This window comes from Saccopteryx bilineata, chromosome 10, assembly GCF_036850765.1.
Source record: "Saccopteryx bilineata isolate mSacBil1 chromosome 10, mSacBil1_pri_phased_curated, whole genome shotgun sequence".
Lineage (NCBI taxonomy): Eukaryota > Metazoa > Chordata > Mammalia > Chiroptera > Emballonuridae > Saccopteryx > Saccopteryx bilineata.
In genome coordinates this window covers 32,721,514-32,744,952 of record NC_089499.1, presented here as the reverse complement: position 1 = coordinate 32,744,952, position 23,439 = coordinate 32,721,514, and the positions used below count along the sequence as shown (strand labels likewise).

At 43.9% G+C, this 23,439-nt stretch overlaps 1 protein-coding gene across 3 annotated transcripts in view; it reads right to left on the bottom strand.

The window, feature by feature from the left end:
• The window catches only part of RFTN1 (raftlin, lipid raft linker 1), a 204,253-nt gene that overhangs the window by 123,822 nt on the left and 56,992 nt on the right, over positions 1 to 23,439 (bottom strand). For all 3 annotated transcript variants that reach the window (XM_066245356.1, XM_066245354.1, XM_066245355.1), the window contains exon 3: positions 524 to 710. In XM_066245356.1, coding sequence (XP_066101453.1) covers positions 524 to 710 — 187 coding nt within the window. The remainder of the gene's footprint in view (positions 1 to 523; positions 711 to 23,439) is intronic.

The window sequence follows — 23,439 nt, the reverse complement described above, 5'->3', positions numbered from 1 at the left end:
TGGTTTTCTTTTCTTTTTTTTTCATTTGTTGAATTTTAATAGTGTGGGTTATATTCCTCATGATGCAGAAATGTGGTTTATTGCATTTGCTAAGAGAAAAAATGCCTGGACTTTAAAATCCCACGGCATAATGAATGTAGGCTTTCCGCTCACCATCACCCCTCCCACATCACTAACAGGGAACGGAAGTCGGGGACATGCTCTTGGTCATTTTTTTTGCCGTAAGAACGGCACATTGCTTTCAGATTATTGTATCATACTTGAACTAGCTGTATCATGCTGGGAGTACACTTCTTCAGAGGAGAGATTTTTCTAGCCGAGCTTAATCCTCCAGTAAATTAAAGGAGGAAAGGACTGCGTGGAAAAGAACTCCCCCTTACGCAGTCAGGCACGGACGGTGACAGGACATCAGGAAACTCTTCTCCGGCCGTGCGACGCTTTGCCTTACCTGTCAGAGGACAGAGGCCCTGTCCACACACATTAGCCACCTTTGATGCCAACCGTCCAACCACAGGGGCCTTACCTGTTGGTTTTCTTGATCAGGATGGCCCTGAAGATGTGCTCAAGGGGCGTCTTCTCCCGCTTGTGGGCTGGCTGCACAAAAGGGTGCAGGGCCACCAGCAGGAAGCCCTGCTGGTATAGCTCCCGGAGCTGGGAGGGCAGGTCCCGCAGGGAGGCCAGCCTCGCTGCTGAGGACCGCGGGAGCTCGGCTGGAGTGGAGAGAGGAGAGGCTCATCAGAGACCCGCCAGAACCGCCAGCCCCACCCCATCCCAGCCCCTCTCTCCTTGCCCTTTCGGAGACCTCTCCACCTCTGGCTAAAAACGAGTTTCTTCCTGTCTTAACTGCTGTCTTCAAAGAGACCTCATAAGCAGTGGCTATTTTCCAACTCACGCAGAGACATCGATCATGGGATGCTTTAAATCCAGAGTCAATTTTCTCAGAGAATACATTGAAAGAGTCATTTCCACCCCCTCAAAAAATAAAAAAGAAAGAAAAGAAGGGGAAGGAAGAGAAGATAATAACTGCATGCAAATATAAAACTGCCAGGTGGCAAAAAGCAGCGTAAACAAACTCAAAAGATAAAGGGTGGAAATTTCTGTGGTATTTAAAACAAAGAGGTTATTTTCTTGATTTGCAAAGAAACCACTCCAAAACAAACACACACAAAAAAAACCCCAGAAGAAAACAGGCAAAGTATATGAATAGGTAATTGCCTGAAAAAAACAAAAAAGCCAATCACTATTTGAAAAGACACCCAAATTACTTAAACATTAGAACGATATGTGTGTGAAAACAAATATCAATAGTTTTCACTTACTGAGTTTTTAATTGGATTAAAAAATTTTGAGGACAGACAAGATTTAAAATTCTAAAGATACAAGCATATATAATATATATAGTGAAAACTATATCCCAGCCCTGTCCTCTGTTCTCTTAGGTTTTTTCCCTATAAGCAATCAATTTACCCTTCTTTTTCTTCTTTTTTTAATTAATTAATTTATTTTTATTTAGCGAGAAAGAGACAGACAGGGGCAGATAGGCAGGAAGGAAGAGAGATGAGAAGAATCAACTCGTTATTGTAGCACCTTAGTTGTTCATTGATTGCTTTCTCATATGTGCCTTGACCGGGGGGCTACAGCAGACTGAGTGACCCCTTGCTCAAGCCAGTGACCTTGGGCTCAAGCCAGCAGCCATGGGGTCATCGCCATGGGCTCATATCTATGATCCCATGCTCAAGCCAGCAACCGTGCACTCAAGCCTGTGACCTCAGGGTTTTGCACCTGGGTCCTCATCGTGCCAGATCAATGCTCTATCCACTGCACCACTGCCTGGTCCGGCCAATATTACCCGTTTTTTATATACACATTAACAATTGCTCAATTCATACACAAATAAGTCTATGTATTTCCCTCCCTTCCTACACAAATGATAGTATAGCATTAATGCACCTGACTTTTAATCATTTTTAAAAATAAACTGTCAGTATATTTTTCTTAAAGTCCATTCAACAGTAATAAAGAGAGCTCATCCTCAATTCTTTTTACAGATGCACAGTATACCACAGTGTAATCTTCCAGAGATTATTCAAACTTTTGCCTTTATAAGTACTGCTGCAATGAAAAACACCACTCATATAGTACATCTAAAAATAAATAAATTTCTAGATGTGGAACTGCTGGGCTAAAGATAAGTGTATTATAGTATTTTCAGATACTGCCAGATTTTTTCCATAGAGTAGTACAGATTTTCTTCCCATCGGTGATATATAATCACGGCTAATCTCATAGTGAGGTGTTAAAATATTTCTCTTATTATGTACTCTGTATTTTTAAATGCTATCTGTATATTTAAATGCTATCTGTGTTGCCTTTTCTATTACCTGTTCATAATCTTTACCTAGTTTCTGGTGGGTTATAGGCCCTTTGTTTTCTACTGGGTTGTAGAAACTCTTTATATATATTAGGAAACAGAGTTCTTAATTGTGATACCAGTTGCAAATGTCTTTCCCCAATTTATTGTCTTTTAACTTTGCATAGGATGGGGTTTTGCTATGAAGGATTTTTTTAAAATAAAGCTGAATTTATCAATCTCGTGTTCAATGGCTTCTGAGTTTTATGTCGTAGCAGAGAGATCTAGAACTATAAAGTAATTCTCCTGTGATATCTTCTAGTACATATTTCATTTTTTTGCGTGCAAATTTTTTATACATTTTGAATATATGCAATATAAATTAAACATTTTCCCCCAAGGTTTATACATTTTTCCTCATTGATTTGAGATTCTACCTTTATCACATATTCCTGAATATATTTAAGCTTTGTGATCCATTAATCCACTTTAATAATTTTAGTTTCACATTATGTTCTAATATGTGCTCAAGCTATTTCCTGAATTTCCTATCTTCCTGTTTATTTTCTGAGTATTCTTGTCTATCTTTATTTTTTTAAAATGGTCTTTAAAATTAGCCCATCGAATCTTATATTTTTATTGGATCACGTTCAAATAGCTTCACTGAAGGAGGATAGATGTCTTCATCAGGCTGTGGCTGTGAGTACCCATCCAAGAACATGGGTCATTTTTGTTTATTCAAGACTTTCCTGAAGTCCCTTAGGTGTATATGAAAGTTCTCTTTACATAGATTTTGAACACTTACTAAGTTTATTCCTAGTTAGTTTATATTTTATTGCTATTGGAATAATAGAATCTTTTCCTTCTTACTTATATGATATCCACTGTGGGTAAAAATATTGGGGAAACGGGCATGCTCAGCACGATTGATGGGGTGAATCTTTCTGGAAGGCAACGTCTTCAAACCTAAAAGTACGCACGCCCTTTGTCCAACAGTCCCAGGACTAGGTATTACACCTGTGGCTGGAATCAGAAAATGTTTTTGAAGATATATTGACAAAGATAGTCACTACAGGGTTGTTTATACAACAAGAGCCTGGAACTAAAGAATGCTTTGTTGGAGGGCTAGGTAAACAGTGGTGCATCCCAGTGATAAAGCCTATGATCCATTCTAAGGTAAAGTGTTATTTGCTGATGGAAACATACCCAAGATACATTACTAACTTAGAAGGCAAGATGTCTAACAGTATCCTCACAGGGTACTCCTGTATAAAAATATTAGGACGTGAAAAAAAAACTTTTTTCTGGGAAAAAAACCATCAAGACATCAATATGGGAGAGAGGGACTGGAGTAGGGGGGGATGGAAAGTGGGTTTCTACTTTATTCTGTACTTTCAATACTAGCATCGTCGACAGGGATCATTTGGGTAGAGGGTTTATGAGATTTTTTTTTTTTTTGTATTTTTCTGAAGTTGGAAACAGGGAGGCAGTCAGACAGACTCCCGCATGCGCCCAACCGGGATCCACCCGGCATGCCCACCAGGGGACGATGCTCTGCCCATCTGGGGCGTCGCTCTGTTGCAACCAGAGCCATTCTAGCGCCTGAGGCAGAGGCCACAGAGCCATCCCCAGCGCCCGGCCCAACTTTGCTCCAATGGAGCCTTGACTGCGAGAGGGGAAGAGAGAGACAGAGAGGAAGGAGAGGGGGAGGGGTGGAGAAGCAGATGGGCGCTTCTCCTGTGTGCCCTGGCCAGAAATTGAACCTGGGATTCCTGCACACCAGGCCGATGCTCTACCACTGAGCCAACCGGCCAGGGCCAGTTTATGAGATTTTAATTTTCTCCTTTATAGATAAAAACAGTATTATTTAAAAGTTTTTTAATGTGCTTGAAAAAATAATGTTATTTTAAAACACAGACTTAAATACAAAATCTAGAAGTACTTAAGAATACTACTTAACATCAGATCCTGTAGCTCTCATTTCCATACATGATGCAAGAAACTTACGGGAAAACAAAATCTATAGCAATGATTCACTCTGACCCAAGTGTCCAGCATGCCGGAGAGACCTTCATCAATAACAGTGACAAAGAATAGACTAGCCAGGACAGCAGAAAAGCATGCACTCTTTCCCTTGAAGGATATACTCAGGATATAGTTAGTGCTAGATAAAAATCTAAGAGTAAGGCTGGAAAAAAATGCTGAGCTGCTGCACAATTCCCAGGCACAGAACCCATCAGGGAAAAGGGAGCCGCTGCCCTGGACCCCGTGGTCTGGAGCAGGTGTCCTCTAAGTGCGCCTCTGGGGCTGCAGCACCAGGGACCACACTAGAAATGGAGAGTCTGGGGCCCCACTCCAGACCTACTGCATCAGAATCTCAGCAATCTATGTCTTCACAAGAGGCTGAGGCTGAGAACTACCTCCAGAGGGTTCTGCTTTGGCCCTCCTCCAACCACTCTCCTCTTCATGAGCAAGGAACCTGGGGACCTAACGGCATGTGTCCCTCTGTGACCTGCACCCCCACTTCACACAGCCATGACCCTGGAACCCCCTGCCCTGACAGTCCCGGGCCCAATCTGGAAGCCTGTGCAAGCTTCTTCCCTGATCTGTGGCAAGGGCGGGCATTGCACCTCAATGTGCCCAAGGTGGGACAGAGACTAGGAAGAGGTAAGTGAGGAGACGCTTACCATCGGTGCAAACTTTAGGGGCACCAAAACCCAGTCACCACAATAAATAAATACTTAAGGCACTAAGTTAAAAAGTGAAAATGAATGCCAAAAGTCCATAATGATCAAAATATGAAGGGCTATCATGAAGATGGGATCGGTATTACTGAGCTCTCCTTTTGTCTCAAGCTCCAATATGGTTTGGAACCCTGCTGTTACTGATCACATCTATGAAAAACACATTGCCTCACTGCCTCGCTCTAGTGCAGCCCAGGCCCACCGGCTCCTTCTGTGGCCTCGTCCCAGGCCCTGCAGATGACAGGAGCAGGTCTGTATGGAGGCTTACGCCAAGGGGACTGGGGCCAGTTTTCCTCTGCTGCCAAGAGATGACAAACAACCAAACCGAAAGGCCATAACTGCGTGTGGCACGGATGTCGGCTGTCTTATGTGACAAACCAAACGAACTTCTGGTAGGGGCATAAACCTTTCTGGAGGGTAGTTTCGTGATAGCAGCCAAACCTAAAAATACTACACGGCACTGAGATCCCTTTTCTTTGCTAAAACTGTCTAGAAAGAGCATGTGGGAGTCACCATACACGAGACCTCAGACTCTGCCAGTCTCCACAGGCCAGGATTTTGTAAATGGTCCACGTATTTTAAATTCTTCCCGCTACAACAAAATTAAGCTTTACTGAGATTTCAATGATTTATCTATCTGTTTCCTCTTTATACATCACATTCTAATAAAAAAAAATTAAAGTAGTCAATGTGTTGAGAAAACTTGGAATTTTAGTATCAGTGACATTCCTCACTAGCATTCATCTTGGGCAAGTGAACACTCAGTCTGCTCACATAAAATGGAGGTAATGATATCAGCCTGTCTTCCTCACAGAGCAGTTGTAGAATCAAATGGGATGATGGGTGCGTAATCGATAAAACTCAAAACTATCACACTCGGCCCTGGCTGGTTGGCTCAGCGGTAGAGCGTCGGCCTGGCGTGAGGGGGACCCGGGTTCGATTCCCAACCAGGGCACATAGGAGAAGCACCCATTTGCTTCTCCTTCCCTCCCCCTCTCCTTCCTCTCTGTCTCTCTCTTCCCCTCCCACAGCCAAGGCTCCACTGGAGCAAAGATAACCCGGGCGCTGGGGATGGCTCCATGGCCTCTGCCCCAGGCGCTAGAGTGGCTCTGGTCACGGCAGAGTGACGCCCCGGAGAGGCAGAGCATCGCCCCCTGGTGGGCAGAGTGTCGCCCCTAGTGGGCGTGTCGGGTGGATCCTGGTCGGGCGCATGCGGGAGTCTGTCTGACTGTCTCTCCCCGTTTCCAGTTTCAGAAAAATACAAAAATAAAAAATAAAATAAAAAAACAAAACAAAACAAAAAAAACTATCACACTCAGTGGTGCTGGCAATGGTAAATGAGGAGCCAGCCAGGGAAAGCGGTCAGCTTTGGATGGAGATGACACAATGGTGTTGAGGCCATTAACTCCTTCCCCATTCACATCCACATCCCTTACCCTCTCCATTCAACACAAATCAGGGCACGAAAAATACGGGTCCATCAACCATTTTACAGTTAAATGCTTCCTACATAAACGATACCTTTTAAATTTTAATCTTAAAATTGAAAGATATATCTCCAATTCACAACTCAGGAATTTTATGGCTTTAATTTTTGGTATACATGCTGTCAACATAAGTTTAGCTTCATGGTTAAAAAATAAACTCTAACAATCTTATTGCAATAAAAAAAAACCAAGTGACTATTATAAATATGATTAAAGGACTTAATTTCATGTTTCTATTTGAACATTAACCTTAAAAAAACCCACCTAGTTCTTAAGTGACCTATCCCCTAATATTATTACAAAAAAAATAAATAAAGGAAGGAACGACTTACCTGTGTGGATGGACATACCAATTATGGCCTCTTGGTCTATTTCTCGCCCCACCTATCAGAGTAACCTCTCCACTGTTTTTGTTTTGTAATATATGCCTGATTTTGTTTATACACTATGTTACCTTGAGCAAGTCATATCATTCCCATCTGAAAGGAGCTTCCAACTTTAAAATGCAATATTTTATTATTTCAATTTGGACACAAAGATGCCAGCTTCTAAATAAAGAGTGACATTGGATGATAAGATAAATGTGTTCAATGTGACCTGAAAAAGTTCCCCCCAGACCAGAGCCAAATGGGAATGGGGAACAGCCACACGTGTGAACGGGTGTGACAATGAAAAGAGAAACAGCCCTGGCCGGTTGGCTCAGCGGTAGAGCGTTGGCCTAGCGTGCGGAGTACCCGGGTTCGATTCCCGGACAGGGCACACAGGAGAAGCGCCCATTTGCTTCTCCACCCCTCCGCCGCGCTTTCCCTCTCTGTCTCTCTCTTCCCCTCCCGCAGCCAAGGCTCCATTGGAGCAAAGATGGCCGGGGCGCTGGGGATGGCTCTGTGGCCTCTGCCCCAGGCACTAGAGTGGCTCTGGTCGCAACATGGCACGCCCAGGATGGGCAGAACATCGCCCCCTGGTGGGCAGAGCGTCGCCCCTGGTGGGCATGCCGGGTGGATCCCGGTCGGGCGCATGCGGGAGTCTGTCTGACTGTCTCTCCCTGTTTCCAGCTTCAGAAAAATGAAAAAAAAAAAAAAAGAAAAAAAAAAGAAAAGAGAAACAGGGAAATAGTCCGTTGCCTGTATGGCAGGATAAAATCACTGCTGTCCGGGGGTCCCAGGAACCCTGCTTGTCCCAGGCACTAGAAGGGATTCTGCCTGTACTGACTGTCCCTGGAAGAGCAAGAGCTTTCCAGGGGGGTCCCAGGGAAGAGATGCTGTGGGTGGGGGGAGAAAAGCGTCTCTGGGTTCCCATCTTCCTAGCAGAGAGCTGCAAGGAAAATGTTTTGATTTATTTGAAGTCATTTGGACTCCCTGGTCTTTTACTAGGACCCCACTCTAGGACTGAACCATATTAGAAGCCACCTCAGCATAAGTTAAAATTTCTAATTCTAGTCCTTCATATCCTGAAGATGAGGGACACTAGTGAGGTTGTCTTGGCCATCATTACCCCCCCAGTCTGAGAAAAGGTCCCTGTTAGGGCTTGAAGATCGTTTACTTGAAGATCATACTGTTCTCTCTACTTTCCCATCTGCTATGTTCCACAGCCTTTATCCACAGGGATCAGTGTGTGAGCCCAGGGTCCAGGCTGAGCGCCCTTGTGCTCTCCCACTCAGGGAGCCCTGTCTTCATCCCATACAGATAAAGACATTGTCTTACTGTTGTGTGAACCCTAGTTCTCCAGCTGGCTTCTCTCACCAGCCTAGGCAGGGGCTCATCTCATCTCATGACCTGGGAAAGAGTCTGGTGAAAATCTCAAAGCCAGAAACTGGGGCTCCCAAGGACAGGATGGATCAAGAAGAACAATGAACAGCAAAGCCCCACCTCACCAAGGGGGAGGCATCTTGTCTTTCTAGCCTGGCTATTGTCAATGGGCATACACGCTCAATGGTGCCAGAACTTTTCATTCTTACCTTCAAGAAGTCAGAAATCTTGAACCTCATAGAAACTTTCTTAAACTTTCGATTTGGCAAGTAACCTTGGCGGAGTAACTCAGTTGGTTAAAGCAGTGGTCCCCAACCTTTTTTGGGCCATAGACCGGTTTAATGTCAGAAAATATTTTCATGGACCAGTCTTTGGGGTGGGATGGATAAATGTATCACATGACTGAGACAAGCATCAAGAGTGAGTCTTAGACGGATGTAACAGAGGGAATCTGGTCATTTTAAAAAAAATAAAACATCGCTCAGACTTAAATATAAATAAAACGGAAATAATGTAAGTTATTTATGCTTTCTCTGCGGACCAATACCAAATGGCCCACAAACCGGTACTGGACCACAGCCCGGGGGTTGGGGACCACTGGGTTAAAGCATCATTCGGGTTCATAAAGGTTGGATGTTTGATCCCCAGTCAGGGCACATACAACAACCAACCAGTGAATACATAAATGAGCAGGACGACAAATCAATGTCTCTCTCTCTCTCCCTTCCTCTCTTTCAAATCAATCAAGTAATCAATAAAAATTTTAAAAATAAAATTGGCAAGTAATTTCCAGTTTATTTTCAACCCCATGTGGCCCAAAGCCAAGACCTGGTAGGTTACGGAGTCTGGAGGGGGCATTTGATAAATGTGGAGGGATGGAGGATCCACCCTCTTCTTATCCTTGGTTGTAGCACAGTTGAGATGTGTTGTGAGCATCAGTCATGTACTGAAGAGCTTGCAATCCACTCATTCCCACACCATCACAATTTACATTCAAGTCTTCAAGGATACATCTGTAGGTGTTTGACACCGACCTCTATTTCCTAATTCCCCCTTTTTCTATACTGATGTAGAGATGAACAAAGAGTTTAGAACCGCATAATTATATTTTGAATCCCTTGGAAATGTTTAATTTCCTGTCACTCAATTAACAGGCTTTTTAAAAACCAAAACATATAAGGTCTGCTGGAAAGGCGTGTTGGGTGGCATGCGAGTCCAACAATTTTTTTTTTAATAAGTGCTTTGTTCTTCTTCCAGAAAATAACTGTCTAAACAAAGCATTATTCCAGGAGGCAAAAAAGAAAAGGAAAAGAAAGGAATGAAAACAAGAGAAAAAAACCAAAACCAGATATTTCTTAACACTCATGGGATAGAACGGATCTTGCTTTTGCTATGACAATGTTTTGTTTAGCAAAAACATTCCGCAGACCGGTTTATTCCATGGAAACGAAGCCCTTCAGACAAAGCGATGTCTTCGTTCGTTCAAACTTTATTAGTGGTTAAGTACCGGCTTGCAACCCAAGAAAGAACACGCTGCATACAGCAACAGCACATGTCACCCAGCACGCTACAGCAGGCAGCCGCATACTGAACCATAGCAGCTTCTATTATTGTGCCCAGCCATCACCTGTGATGTTAGCCTAATTATTTATTCAATGTCCAACTCTGCTTTTCTAATTACAACCGCTAATGGATCTGTCAATACCAAGGACCCTATCAAGAGAGCAAGACAGCATCTCCCTCCGGTAATTTCCCTGACAGGTAAAGCTGGTAATGTCTTTGTTCAACCCCTTCCTGCCCCCCCCCCAAAAAAAATTAAGTTTCTTGAAGGCCACTATTTCTATAACATTAATCTGCCTGGGCTTTGCAGTAGATCCATTTTAGCAAAAACACTAAAATCAATCATTTTTCAATGTGGGGTTTTTCACTGTATTGGTAAGGAATAGGAATTCAATATATATATATATATATATATATATATATATATATATATATATATATATATATATATATTTTTTTTTTTTTTTTTTCCCCAAAGCGGGAAACGGGAAGGCAGTCAGACAGACTCCCACATGCACCCAACTGGGATCCACCCGGCACGCCCACCAGGGGGCGATGCTCTGCCCATCTGGGGCGTTGCTCTGCTGCAACCAGAGCCATTCTAGTGCCTGAGGCAGAGGCCATGGAGCCATCCTCAGTGCCTGGGCCAACCCAACCTTGCTCCAATGGAGCCTCGGCTGTGGGAGGGGAAGGGAGAGACAGAGAGGAAGGAGAGGGGGAGAGGTGGAGAAGCAGATGGGCGCTTCTCCTGTGTGCCCTGGCCAGGAATAGAACCCGGGACTCCTGCACGCCAGGCCGATGCTCTACCGCTGAGCCAACCGGCCAGGGCCAGGAATTCAATTTTTAACAGAACGCTCACAGCCCTTGTCTTCAGTGTCATTTCAAAATCTATAGAATAAAACCTTTATTTCAGGGCTTTTTAAATTCAGATTTATGCCATCTTTATTAAATTAATTCATGTTTCTGAAACTTAAAAATGACACATATATCCAGGCTCAGGAGACCACTCCGTTAAAAGACTATTTATTCTTTTTTATTTTTTAAAATTGGAGTGAAATTCACATAACATCAAATTAATCATTTTGAAATGAATGATTCATTCATAATGTTGTGCAACCATCACTTCTATGAGTTCTCAAACATTTTCATCATATTGATAGAAAACCCCACACCCCTCCCCATTAAGCAGTCATTCTCTGTTCCCTCCCTCCTCAGCCCCTGGCAACCATCAATCCGCTTTGATAAGACACAATTCTTAACACTTCAACTAAATCATGGATAAACCCATGGGGGAAATCTCAGTAAGACTAAAAGTACTTTAAGCTTACGTACACCTAGGATTCTATGGGTCAATCAGGGAGAAACTGACAATACAACAGAGGCCTCATCAAATGAGTTCTTAAGATGCAGGCCACCAGGCCACAAACGATGTGGAAGCATCAGACTATCAGATTGTCACAGAAACATGTGTGTGCACACGCACGCCTGTGTAAAGCAGGAGAGAGGAGTCACATTGTGATTGGTTTGCTTGTCATTTCAAAGAGTCACATATGACTCACTGAATGGCACGCACACAATATTGCATTATCAAAAATTCACTGTCTAGGTGTTTTTAAGGAGAGCACCTGAATAATTCTTATTATCTATACCCACTGATCAAACCCACATGATGATATGACTGCTCATCTCACCAGTCCATTTTATTAGAGAAGACAAAGGCTACAACTCATCAAGAAAACTTTTCAAAAAACACCAGGTACCGTGCAGCTTCGATTTCACAGTGGGGTACTCAAATATTAAAAGCAACCAGCTAGAAACTGAACCCAAAGTATTAATAAAATATTTCACACACTTAAAAGTACTTTTTATAGAAAAGGCACACAAAAAAAATCACCAGGTATTCAGAATTTCTAGCCAAACTTATCCACATCAAAACTAAGAAGAGCTTAGCATGAGTCAGAGGAAAGCTAGTTACCAATATTTTGTGCCATTTTCCTAATTGAGCATGATAGCATGATAGCTAACACCCCTGGTAGTTTTCTTTGATTTTGGGAGTAGTACAATAAACTGATTGCATCAAAGACCAGCCACTAATGAGTATGTACAAACATTATGGAAATGAAACTATTTAGAATGTAAATGGGCCCCTATATAGATTGCCATGCTGAAGTCTCACGACTCTGTATAAAAGTAATCAGCCCTAAAAATATGCAGCACTTGAAGTGTGGCTAGTCTGAACCGAATGTGCTAAGAGTGTAAAACAGACGACACCAGATTTCAGTGACTTAGCATGAATATAAAAGGATGCACAATATCTAAATGAGAAGTTAATTTTTATATTGATGACACACTCATATGACAATATTTCAGATATATTTGGATTAAATAAAATACATTATTAAAATTAACTTCACCCTGTTTTAAATGTGGCTACTAGAAAATTTGAAATTACGTATAGGGCTCATGGTATATTTCTATTGGATGGTACTGCTCTACACCATCACTTACCAATTATTGGTTTGAAGCATCGATCACAATAAGTAAGTTCCACTAAGGCCAGAGCCCATGCTGGGTTTACTCACCAATAAGCAGAGCGCCTGGAGAAGACTCACAACAATCACAGTTAAAGGAAGAAATTCTCCACCCGCATGGCCTCGGCCTAGGTCATGATGGTACCAGTACATCAAAGAAAATCCAGTGCAAACTGTCACCCACAGCTACTCTGGGAGAGAGTTAACTTCAAAGCCCCCACACACTCTGGCCCCCAAACTGGATTAGAGAGCAAGAGAAGAAAGCCGTAACTGGTCCTTAGAAAACCATCAGCCAGTGTAAAACTCAGAGGAACTTGGAAAATTGCCTTTTTTTAATGGCAGTAAAATAGACATAACATAGAATTGACCATTTTAACTATTTTTTCAGGGTATAATTCAATGGCATTAAGTACTTTTTCACTACTGAGCAACTACCACTACCAGTCTCCAGGAAACCTTTTAACCAACTACATTAGCTGCACTTTCCACTCAACCTTTCACCTCCGCTACCCAAGAAGAAAGGACACCTCACCTTCTTTTCATTGCTCAGAGTCATTATAATTCACAAACATGAAAATCTGCCACCGGGGGAAAAAAAAATCCAAGGTTGATAAGACACCAAAAATAAAGGAAGATGTAAAAATTTCACTTCACAGAGACGGCCAAATGGTATGATCAAGACCACCGATATACAAGAAGTGATGGGGAATCTTCACCCCAAACAGCACAAAATGGGGAGGGGGGAGCCATGAACAAACTCACAAATTGGTGCATGGAAACAGAAAATCATACAGACAAGTTGAGCAGCTCCAGGCTCTGCTAACCAATTTGCATGCAAAACTGTCATCAGCACTCTATGGTTTAATTTTTGCCCGTCTAAGAGATTGGGGAGAGGGGGTAGGGGTAGGAAGGTATCTATAATTCCTTGGGAATCCGACTTCAAGAGGCATTTTGGTTCCCACTGAAAAAGAAAGGCATCCCTAATGGTTTTTAGGGTCTACTGCATGCATGTGTGTCCCTCCCAGCCATCTTCTCAGGTATTCTAGTGGCAAAGGAGAAAAGTTTGAGAATGAGATCAATTAAGTGAGAGCAAATGGCCAAGGGATATTCTTTAGAGTTAATAAAAGAGAAGAAATGTGGTTAAAAAAATAAATCTGGTATTTACACTCAGAAAAATGTCAACTATCAATGACAGTTGGTACAGGAAGGGAAAGATGGATTTTAACCAGGACTTTCCAGACGTGGCCAGTAAGAATTTACTGAAATGAACCACCAGGAAGTTTGGCCTCTGAGATCGCCCACGAGGATGTGATAGGCACTGGGGTGCTTAAACGGCATCTTTAGGTTTTTCTTTAACCTCTCCTTCCCCCTTCCTTCCCTCCCTTATTTCTTTTCTCTTTTTCACTGAAATGTGTCTAGTGTAAATTGAGATGTTCAAAGTGTGAAATACAAGATTTCAAAGACTTTCTATGGAAAAGAAGAATGTAAATGACCTTAATAAGAATTTATTTTATTGCTTATGTATTGAAATACTATTTTGAACATGCTGGGTTAAATTAAACATATAATAAACATTAATTTACTTCAATTTTAAATGTGGCTAACTAACTAGGAAATTTTAAATTCTATGTATGGCTCACACATTTCTATCAGATAGTCCAATTCTAGAACCTTTTGTTTTAAATTTATTTATTTAGATTTTTTTTATTTTAAATTTATTTCAGTCCAAAAGAACATGATCCCTTCTCTACCTTTATTAAGATGCTTATTTAATTCCTTGCTTAGCATCCTTAAGTTATAGCTATGAGTGAGGTCACTTCTTTTCCCAAAATAAACCTGTAAATCCGAGGACTAGGGGAAAGCTGCCAAAATATTTACAGTGTGGGATCGAATGAGTAACCTTGCTTCAAACACATGAAATCTTTTCTTTTTACTTGTCACTATTCCAAATTGGAGGGGGACAGCAAAACTTCTTACTGCCTTTATATCTGTCTAATGCCTGGGTCCCCAGCCCATGCAAAGACAGATCTTGGAAAACATCTAGTAACAACATCACACCGGCTTCTAAAGTGTTTACCTCTCTAGGCCCTGGCCAGTTGGCTCAGTGGTAGAGCATCGGCCTGGTGTGCAGGAGTCCTGGGTTCGATTCCCGGCCAGGGCACACAGGAGAAGCACCCATTTGCTTCTCCACCACCCCCCTTCTCCTTCCTCTCTGTCTCTCTCTTCTCCTCCTGCAGCCAAGGCTCCATTGAAGCAAAGTTGGCCCTAGCGCTGAGGATGGCTCTGTGGCCCCTGCCTCAGGCGCTAGAATGGCTCTGGTTGCAACAGAGCGACACCCCAGATGGGCAGAGCATCGCTCCTGGTGGGCGTGCCGGGTGGATCCTGGTAGGGCGCACATGGGAGTCTGTCTGACTGCCTCCCCGTTTCCAACTTCAGAAAAATACAGAGAAAAAAAAAGTGTTTACCTCTCTGGAGGAACGTGGGTTCCCCACACTTTTCTGCCCCTTCTCTGTCGGCAGGTCCAGATACCATCTTGAATCGCTCCTCCCACCCAACGCAAGGACTCTCAAGCCTAGAACCTTGGCTGAGAGTTACTGCTCTGGGCAAAACTGGAAATAGCCACGAAGGCAACCAGCAAGGCAGCATCCCTGCTGAGATTCTCTAAGTCAGAAATATCAAAAGACAGTGAACCCTTCGGTCTGTTTCATTGGGTCCCCCAGAAGTGCTTTGTACCGATTTTCTGGATGATTTATGCTACATTCTTGAAATGCAAATTCTTCCTCACGCATTCAGGAAATGCATCCATGCGGTCTTAACAACGTTTCGACTTAATAGAGCTGTCTCCCTTCCCGTGCTTCCTTGCCTGGCTCCTTTGGGAATGGGGTGGGGCTTTCGGATAGTCCACATTCCCACATATCAGTAACAAGTGAGTATCATCATTCCTTCGTTATAATTTTGCAGTGCAGTTGGTCTAAATTTAAATGATGCAGATCTTACTAGGCAAACAGAGAACAAAGTCTGGAATTGAATTATAAAGTCAAAAGCTGGGGATGTATTAAATTCAGCTCAGGCAAGAGATGGGGGTGTCCTGGCCAAGGCTCTGGCTATGAAGCAAGATTATTTGGGTTCAAGTCTCAGTGCTACCCCTTACTAGCTGCACAACTCCGGGTGAGTTATGAGCCCTTATGGGCCTCAATTTTGTCTATGTCAGAAAAAAGTCATGTCTATTTCACTGGGCTGTCATGAAGATTAAGTGAGATAATGATTATAAATCACTACAATTGAGCCTGGAACCCATACTCTTCTATATATGGGAGCTGCTAAAATCATTATTGTCAGTGTTATTATTATTAATAACCCTAGTCACCTCCTAACATGCTACCATGCACGGCAGGTCTTCATGTTCATAAACTGATCCTTATGTCTGAATCCACCCTGGCTCTACATCAATATTTAGTTTTCACATATGACTTTAATTGCTCAGCCAAAGCCACAGACCAGCATTTTTTTTCTCTTGTGATCCTCCGTTAAATGTTGGTATAGTTTCTATTCATTTCTGAATGTGAACCAAAAATGGGTCTAGAACATCAAGACTCAGAAAATTAAATGAGGTAAAAGGTATGTTCAGGGGTCACTACTGCCATGATTCATGCTGGACTCTATGACAGACTTCTGTAATGCTTAGAGAGTGAGGTATAGCAGGAAGAGGGTGTGTATGTGGGGGGGGGGTAAGGACATGTCAGCAATGAGCCGGGAGAAGCCTAGAGAGCCAGTTCTGAGAACAGCAGAAGGCCCCATTGGTACACAGACCATCTTTCAAATGGAGTGAGAGAATGAAGGAAATGACTGAGAAAAGAGGTGGAACCATGTGACAATACAGTTAGAGCCTTTCTCACACAGAACCCCAGAAAGGCCCCAGCCGGTTGGCTCAGTAGTAGAGCATTGATCTGGCATGTGGAAGTCCTGGGTTCAATTCCCAGTCAGGACATACAGGAGAAGTGACCACATACTTCTCCCCTCTCCCTTCTGTCTCTCTCTTTTCTCCTCCTGCAGCCATGGCTTGACTGGTTCGAGCACATCAGCCCTGGGTGCTGAGGATAGCTCCGTGGAGCCTCTACCTCAGGCACTAAAAATAGCTCAGTTGCAAGCATGGCCCCAGGTGGGCAGAGCATTGGTCCCAGACAGGGGTTGCTAGGTGGATTCCGGCTGGGGCACGCATGCAGAAGTCTGTCTCTCTATCTCCCCTTCTCTCACTTAAAAAAAAAAAAAACCCAGGAAAAGGCCGATGATGAGGGCATAGTAACGAGGAAGATATCCACAGGAGATGTGACAGGAATAGGTCACCACCACCCTGACCATGCTCCATGCCTGTCTTGAATCCAACCCATGTTTATAAAGTTAAATGCGCAAAGAGAAAATATTTCCATGGAAGAGGCATAAACCCAGGAATAATTTCAGCCTCTTCAGTTTCCTTCCTCACCCACCCTCCTAGATTTCTCTTGCCGCGGCCACCAACAAGGACTCCTCTCCTAAAGTCTCCTCCTACCTCAGGCCCCGCCTACAACTCTACCTGGGTGCCTTTCAGGTCTAACATTTAAAGTTTTTAAAAATAAGCCCTAAAGGTTTGTCAGAGAAAGGGCAGTTAAACAGATAGTGTCTGGCTACACCCAGGAACACAGTGGGCGCAGCCTCAGAAAGGGAGGCAGGCAGGGTCGGGGGCTGAGGCCTCTGCTCCCCCAGGGCTCAGGATGCCCCGCCCAGAGCTCTCCTATGCTCCATGATGATGCAGTACCTGAAGTCCAACAGTAGCCTGTCCAGGGCCACCTTCCTCACGTCTGTGCTGCCCCAGGTGACTTCCACAGGCAATTGGTTTCATCAGACACCACCAGGTAGTCAACCCAACCTGTCTCTAACTGCTCCTGAGATAGGACAGGTCCTCTAAGCCAAAATTAGAACAAAAAGTTTAACAAATGCTTAAAAAACAAACAAACAAACAAAACTAACCTACATCAATCCAAAAAGGTGATCTTTTGCCTTCTGTTACCTTCTTAAGAGCTCTACATTCAAGCTTCTTTCTTTCTTCTTTCACCCCCTCCCCATAAGAAACAAAACCAAAGAAATGGCTAAGAGATGAGGGAGAGAGGGCTGGCAACAAAAACAGCTCCTAGCTGTCAAGTTTACAGGGACCTAAATGGAGGGTGGTGACATGGACTGCTTGATTTGGTCACAGTGATTGCTTGGATCAGTATTTTCCTTGGAAGGCTGATCACAGCAAACCCCTTTTTGTTTCTTTTGTAATGGAATGTTTATTATTTTTTTCAATGACTTTGGTAGTATAACCATGATTGGGGGGGGGAAAGCACAGCGTGAATTGTGCACAGCATGTTTACTACCATGGGAATCTATATTGGGAGAACCACAAAAATAAGAATAGTTACAGAGCGGTTATAAATAGCCATCGTAAGCCAGACTTGCTCCATTTAGGAGATGACACAGGCAAATAGAGCCACTGTTTAAAAGTAAATCCAATTTTTAAATTAAAAATTTAATAGTGATATTCAAAGACCTGTATAATGCGGGGCTGGTGGAATTCAGGTGAGCAAGTGCAAAGAACTTGTTACTGACTTTCTCCCTGTCCCGGGACTTCTCGTTCACCATGTCGGGGGAGGCGGCAGAGGACAAAAGTCAAAGGAATGGGAACTGTCAAATTGCCCTACACTTTGATCTTACAAATTCATAGTCCAATCTATGGAGTGAGATCATACCTATTTCCCCTCATTACTAATCCAACGTGTAAAAAATGAGCCCGTTGCTTTATTCTGAATTTCTGTAATTAGTAATGAGGTAAGAATCTTTTAATATAAAGTATATAAATATATAACTGTATATTTCTTACTCTCTAGCTAAGATTCTTGCTGCCCATTTTTCCATAACCTGGCTTATCTTTTTCTTACTGATTTGCAGTAAAATTTTTCTGTAGGATGGGTATTAGGTTCTTGTCCTATTACACATATTACAATTTTGTTTGTCTTTTCACTGCGTACAAGTTTTTAAATAGTCTGAGATTAAAACTTTTAAGGTTTGTGGGTTGCATGGCATATTTCAAAAGGACTAAGCTAATGTCTTTACATAGTAGACTTCCTCTATAGTTAAAGATGATGCCACTTACCCTTAAGATAGATAAATGTGAGCCCTGGCCGGTTTGCTCAGTGGTAGAGCGTCGGCCTGGCGTGCAGGAGTCCCGGGTTCTATTCCTGGCCAGGGCACACAGGAGAAGCGCCCATCTGCTTCTCCACCCATCCCCCTCTCCTTCCTCTCTGTCTCTCTCTTCCCCTCCCGCAGCCAAGGCTCCACTGGAGCAAAGCTGGCCTGGGTGCTGAGGATAGCTCCATGGCCTCTGTCTCAGGTGCTAGAATGGCCCTGGTTGCACACAGAGCAGCGCCCCAGATGGGCAGAGCATCACCCCCTGGTGGGCATGCTGGGTGGATCCCGGTCGGGCGCATGCAGGAGTCTGTCTGCCTCCCTGTTTCCAACTTCAGAAGAAAAAAAAAAAAAGATAGATAAATGCATTGGACTGGGTTCATGCATGGCTGGCTATAGGTTGTGTTTGGCTTCTAGAACAATCCCTCTAAAGCTACTGAGATATTTTGCTTTTCTCCCCCATTCTTATTCAAATTTAGAACATAGATTCCTTGTGTTCATACCTCATATTATATAATTTGTGGCAATTCAAAAACATGCTGTTGGAACTTGAGTGTTGGAAGGGGCTCTCATTTTATAAAAAGGGGAAACTGAGGCTTCTCCGTTCCTGGACTCATGATTTGGCCACTGCAGGAGAGAATCAATAGAGTCACGGTCTCCAAAGCCAGGAAGGCCATGACGGCCCATGTCCCATGACTCCCTCCCCGAACGGGCCGAGGAGGAATTACAAAACCGGAACCACATTTCATTCACTGCACGGCTCCACCACCACTTCCTCCCTGACAATTCCGTGTGTCCCACACTCCTCAGTCTCCATCTCCTGAGCTCCAGACAACACGTCAGCAGTTGGTTCAGAAGACTCTCCATCTGCGAATCCCACAGGCAATCGAAGCTCAAGATGTTCAGAACAAAACACTGCCAGAGTCCCAACACCTGCTCTGCCTCCTGCACCGCCTCCCAGCCCACAGCAGCCGCACGGCCAAGCCCAGCACGAGCCCACACCCGGGAAACCACAGGCACCCCCTCCCTCTCGTTCTTCTCTACGTCCAGCTGGCCGCCTCATCCTGTCAAGTCTCTCTCTCTCTCTCTCTCTCTCACATTATTCTTTCTAAGTCTCTCTCTTCTCCCCCCCTACCCTCTCAGCCTTAGGCAGCCTCCCGTTGCCTCCTAGTGACCATACCTATAGCCAAGCTGCCCTCTGTGCACTGTCTACACCAGCCATGGGGCCCTCTGGCTGAAAGACAAGGCTGGCACACCTTCTCCCTGCCGAAAACCTAAGGTCCCAACGTCTGGCCCAGTGGTTCTCACAGGAATGGTACTGCCTCCTCCTAGAGAACATTCTGGAAATTTCAGGGTGGCACTACTAGTCACCATTGTCGGTAGTGACAATCATTGGGAGGTCACTACCATGGGTAAAGGCCAGGCAAACCTGACACCTATCCTGCACAGGGCAGATCTACAAAGAATTGTCCTGATTCCTATGCAATTTTTGAAAATCCCACTGGATGTTGTTTGTAGATGAAAAGCCTGTCTATAATTATCTGAGACTAGAATTTCACTTTGCTTTACATTTGAACAAGAATAATTTTGCATAGTTTAATATACACTGAATGTATATTAATGTATTCTAGAAATGTACTCTTATGTAAATCACGAGGGACCGACTGCCGGAAAACTATTTCTTGGCATGGTTGCTGAGCACACCTGCCTCAGGATCACCTTGGGGGAGAAGACAGTGTTTGCTTAAAAATGCAGACTCGGTCCTGGCCGGTTGGCTCAGTGGTAGAGTGTCAGCCTGGCGTACGGAAGTCCCGGGTTCGATTCCCGGCCAGGGCACACAGGAAAGGCGCCCATCTGCCTCTCCACCCCTCCCCCTCTCCTTCCTCTCTGTCTCTCTCTTCCCCTCCCGCAGCCAAGGCTCCACTGGAGCAAAAGATGGCCCGGGCACTGGGGATGGCTCCTTGGCCTCTGCCCCAGGCACTAGAGTGGCTCTGGTCGCAAAAGAGCAACGCCCCAGATGGGCAGAGCATCACCCCCTGGTGGGCATGCCGGGTGGATCCCGGTCGGGCGCATGCGGGAGTCTATCTGACTGCCTCCCCGTTTCCAGCTTCAGAAAAATACAAAAAAAAAATGCAGACTCCGAGGCTATACCCCAGATCTACCAAATCAATCTCCATTTTAACAACCAGGGCCACTAGTCTTTTATCCACTAGAGTGTAAGAATGATTGTGTGAGAGACTGCAGGAGCATGTTCTGAAAAAGACCTTTAGGCCAAGGGTAAACTCATGAGATCACCAGGAAATCATTCCCAATCGATTAGTAATGCCTGCATGGTGGCCAAAACGGGGCAACAGATGCAAATATGCTTACACAAGATCCCAACCTCTTTCTCCTCTCCCGCTCATTCCCTATCTGCTTAGAGAATCCCACCCCACCCTTCACAACTCCACCTAACAGAGACTTTTACAACCTCCCCCACCCATTCAAGGCACCACCCAGAACTCTCACGTTAACCTAACAGTGTCCAGTGTCTCTCTCTTCTGGGGGGGGGGGGGAGGCAGGGACTCTGTCATATTCATTCTGTTCTCCTCACAACTAGCCTCCTCTTTACCTAGCTAATAATCAAAAATCAATAAATAAGGATAGTACAAACACAAGAGTCAGTTACCAGGAAGGAAAAGATGGCAAAAGGGTCTCTTCCCCACACCACGCTGCCCGCCAGTCAGATGCCTGGGTCTTCCGAAGGCAAGGAAAGACGGCTGACAAATGAAGACTGGCAGCCGGCAAAGCCTCCCACTCCAGCACCAGGCTGTCTGGGCGACTGTGATGGAAACCTGCAGGCCACAAGGCCGCCTGGCTCATGAGCGCTGGACACCGCTGGGCTGAGCTGCAGAGACAGCAGCAGGAAAGCATCGCAGTGTTTGGGTGGTGGCATGTCTGTGAGAAAGACTTGCTCTATGCTGACTTTATATCCCCGGGGGAATGATGTTCTCTTTAGGGGGTGGGGGACACCAAAGAGGTTTATTTGGCAAATGAACACCATTTGTTCAACTGAGCTTTGCATGCGTATGTGAAAAGCCTCACACTCCGAGCCCGGAGTTTTCAAGTGCCCTGGGAAGAGACTCCATAAACAGAAAAATAAAACCGCAGGATGACAAGCGTGCAAATTAACCTTGGAACCAGGTGCAGAACCAGTGCGGACAGCCAGGAAACAATGAAGCTGCTGTACGCAAGGAGTAGGAAAATTCTGAATAAGTTTTATTAGGAGAGGACATTAACACCATTTATGGATCCCCAAAGCCCAATATATTAGCACTGGGGGAGGAGGTGACCACTGTATTCAAAGGACCAGCGGCCCTGAAAATTTAGGACCCAGAGAGATCCACTCTCCTCTGAGCTCATTCCTCCAGCACTCAGATAATCAACTAATAGAATCAAAATAATCTATCCACGAAGTAATACATGCACATGGCAAGAACACGATGGATAGCCTCTTCAACAGAATTCTACATCAGCTGTTCTGTCAAGATGATGATGAAACGACAGACAATCTGTGAGAATACCACGCCAAGGAAGAGAAATACAAATTGGACTCCTCCATCCCTCATGGAAATTAGAAGACTCTAAACTAATCAATTAGCTTAGCATCACCCCTCCACCAACTCCACCCCCTCTCTGCATTATCATTCCTCTTCTTGAAATTTCCTGGGAACCCACTTACTGCTCTGTGATCACAGACAGCAAATGAAAATCAAGTTCTCTGCTGAACACGAGAGAAACTTTACAATGTAATGTAAGATGAACTGATTACGGGCACTTCATCTATGAACGGCTAATTCTTCAAACCTCGAAGCAGAGTCGGATGAACTGTCAGGGAGGAGGAATGCAGCTTAGCGTTGATCACACGGAAAAATGGATTCTAGCGCTCAGCAGGTTGCCTCATTAACAATTACAGTAATCCAGGGCTGTTCTTTCCAAAATCATGCTCTGCAAGTTAGAGTGAAGACCCAATCTTCGGAGACCCACAGTAGAAAAAGTACCCTCCCTTTTAGGAAACAGGTTGCTCAGGGCTTTAAGAGTAAACTAAAAGATGCTAGAGAGTAGCAGAGAGGAGAATGGTTTGTCTTTCTAAGGCAAAGTTCATCTTACCCAAATCCTTACACCTTGGAAAGGGATTGCAAATTCAGATATATTTGGAATAAGTTTATTATTAAAAAATGATAAACACTCCAGTGACCAAACAGGAAAAAAGGTCTCGGAACAGCCTTTCACTCTCAAAAAATTCTTGAGGACTCCCTAAGTAAGAGCTTTCCTTATGTGGGTTATATCTATTAATATGTATATGAGAAAAATTTTAAACTAAGACCTTTTTTTATCCTTTTTATTGAATTTATTGGGGTGACAGAGGTTAACAAAATTATAGTTTTCAGGGGCACAATTCTGCAACACATCGTCTGTGTACCGTGTTGTGTGTTTACCACCCTAGATATTGTAAAAACAGGAACATCTAAGCACACATTAATTGGTTGCAACACCAGCATACATCATATCGCCTCTGGAAAACTCTACTGTGCGCCTGTGAGATAGTAAGAGTAAGAACGGCGAATAAAGATCTTAGTATTATTTTGAAAAGTTTTGCCTTTAGGAACTCCCAGGGGTCCCCAGACTGCACTCTGAGAACTGCTGGCCTAGAGCCATGTCTGGCTGAGACAGAGATGCCTTAGAGATGTCAGCTGTTTCAAGAACTTCTATCATAAAAATGAAACACTCTGTACTATGCGTCAATAAAAAGTTTACAAAGTGGCAGGTGCCAGTTTTATA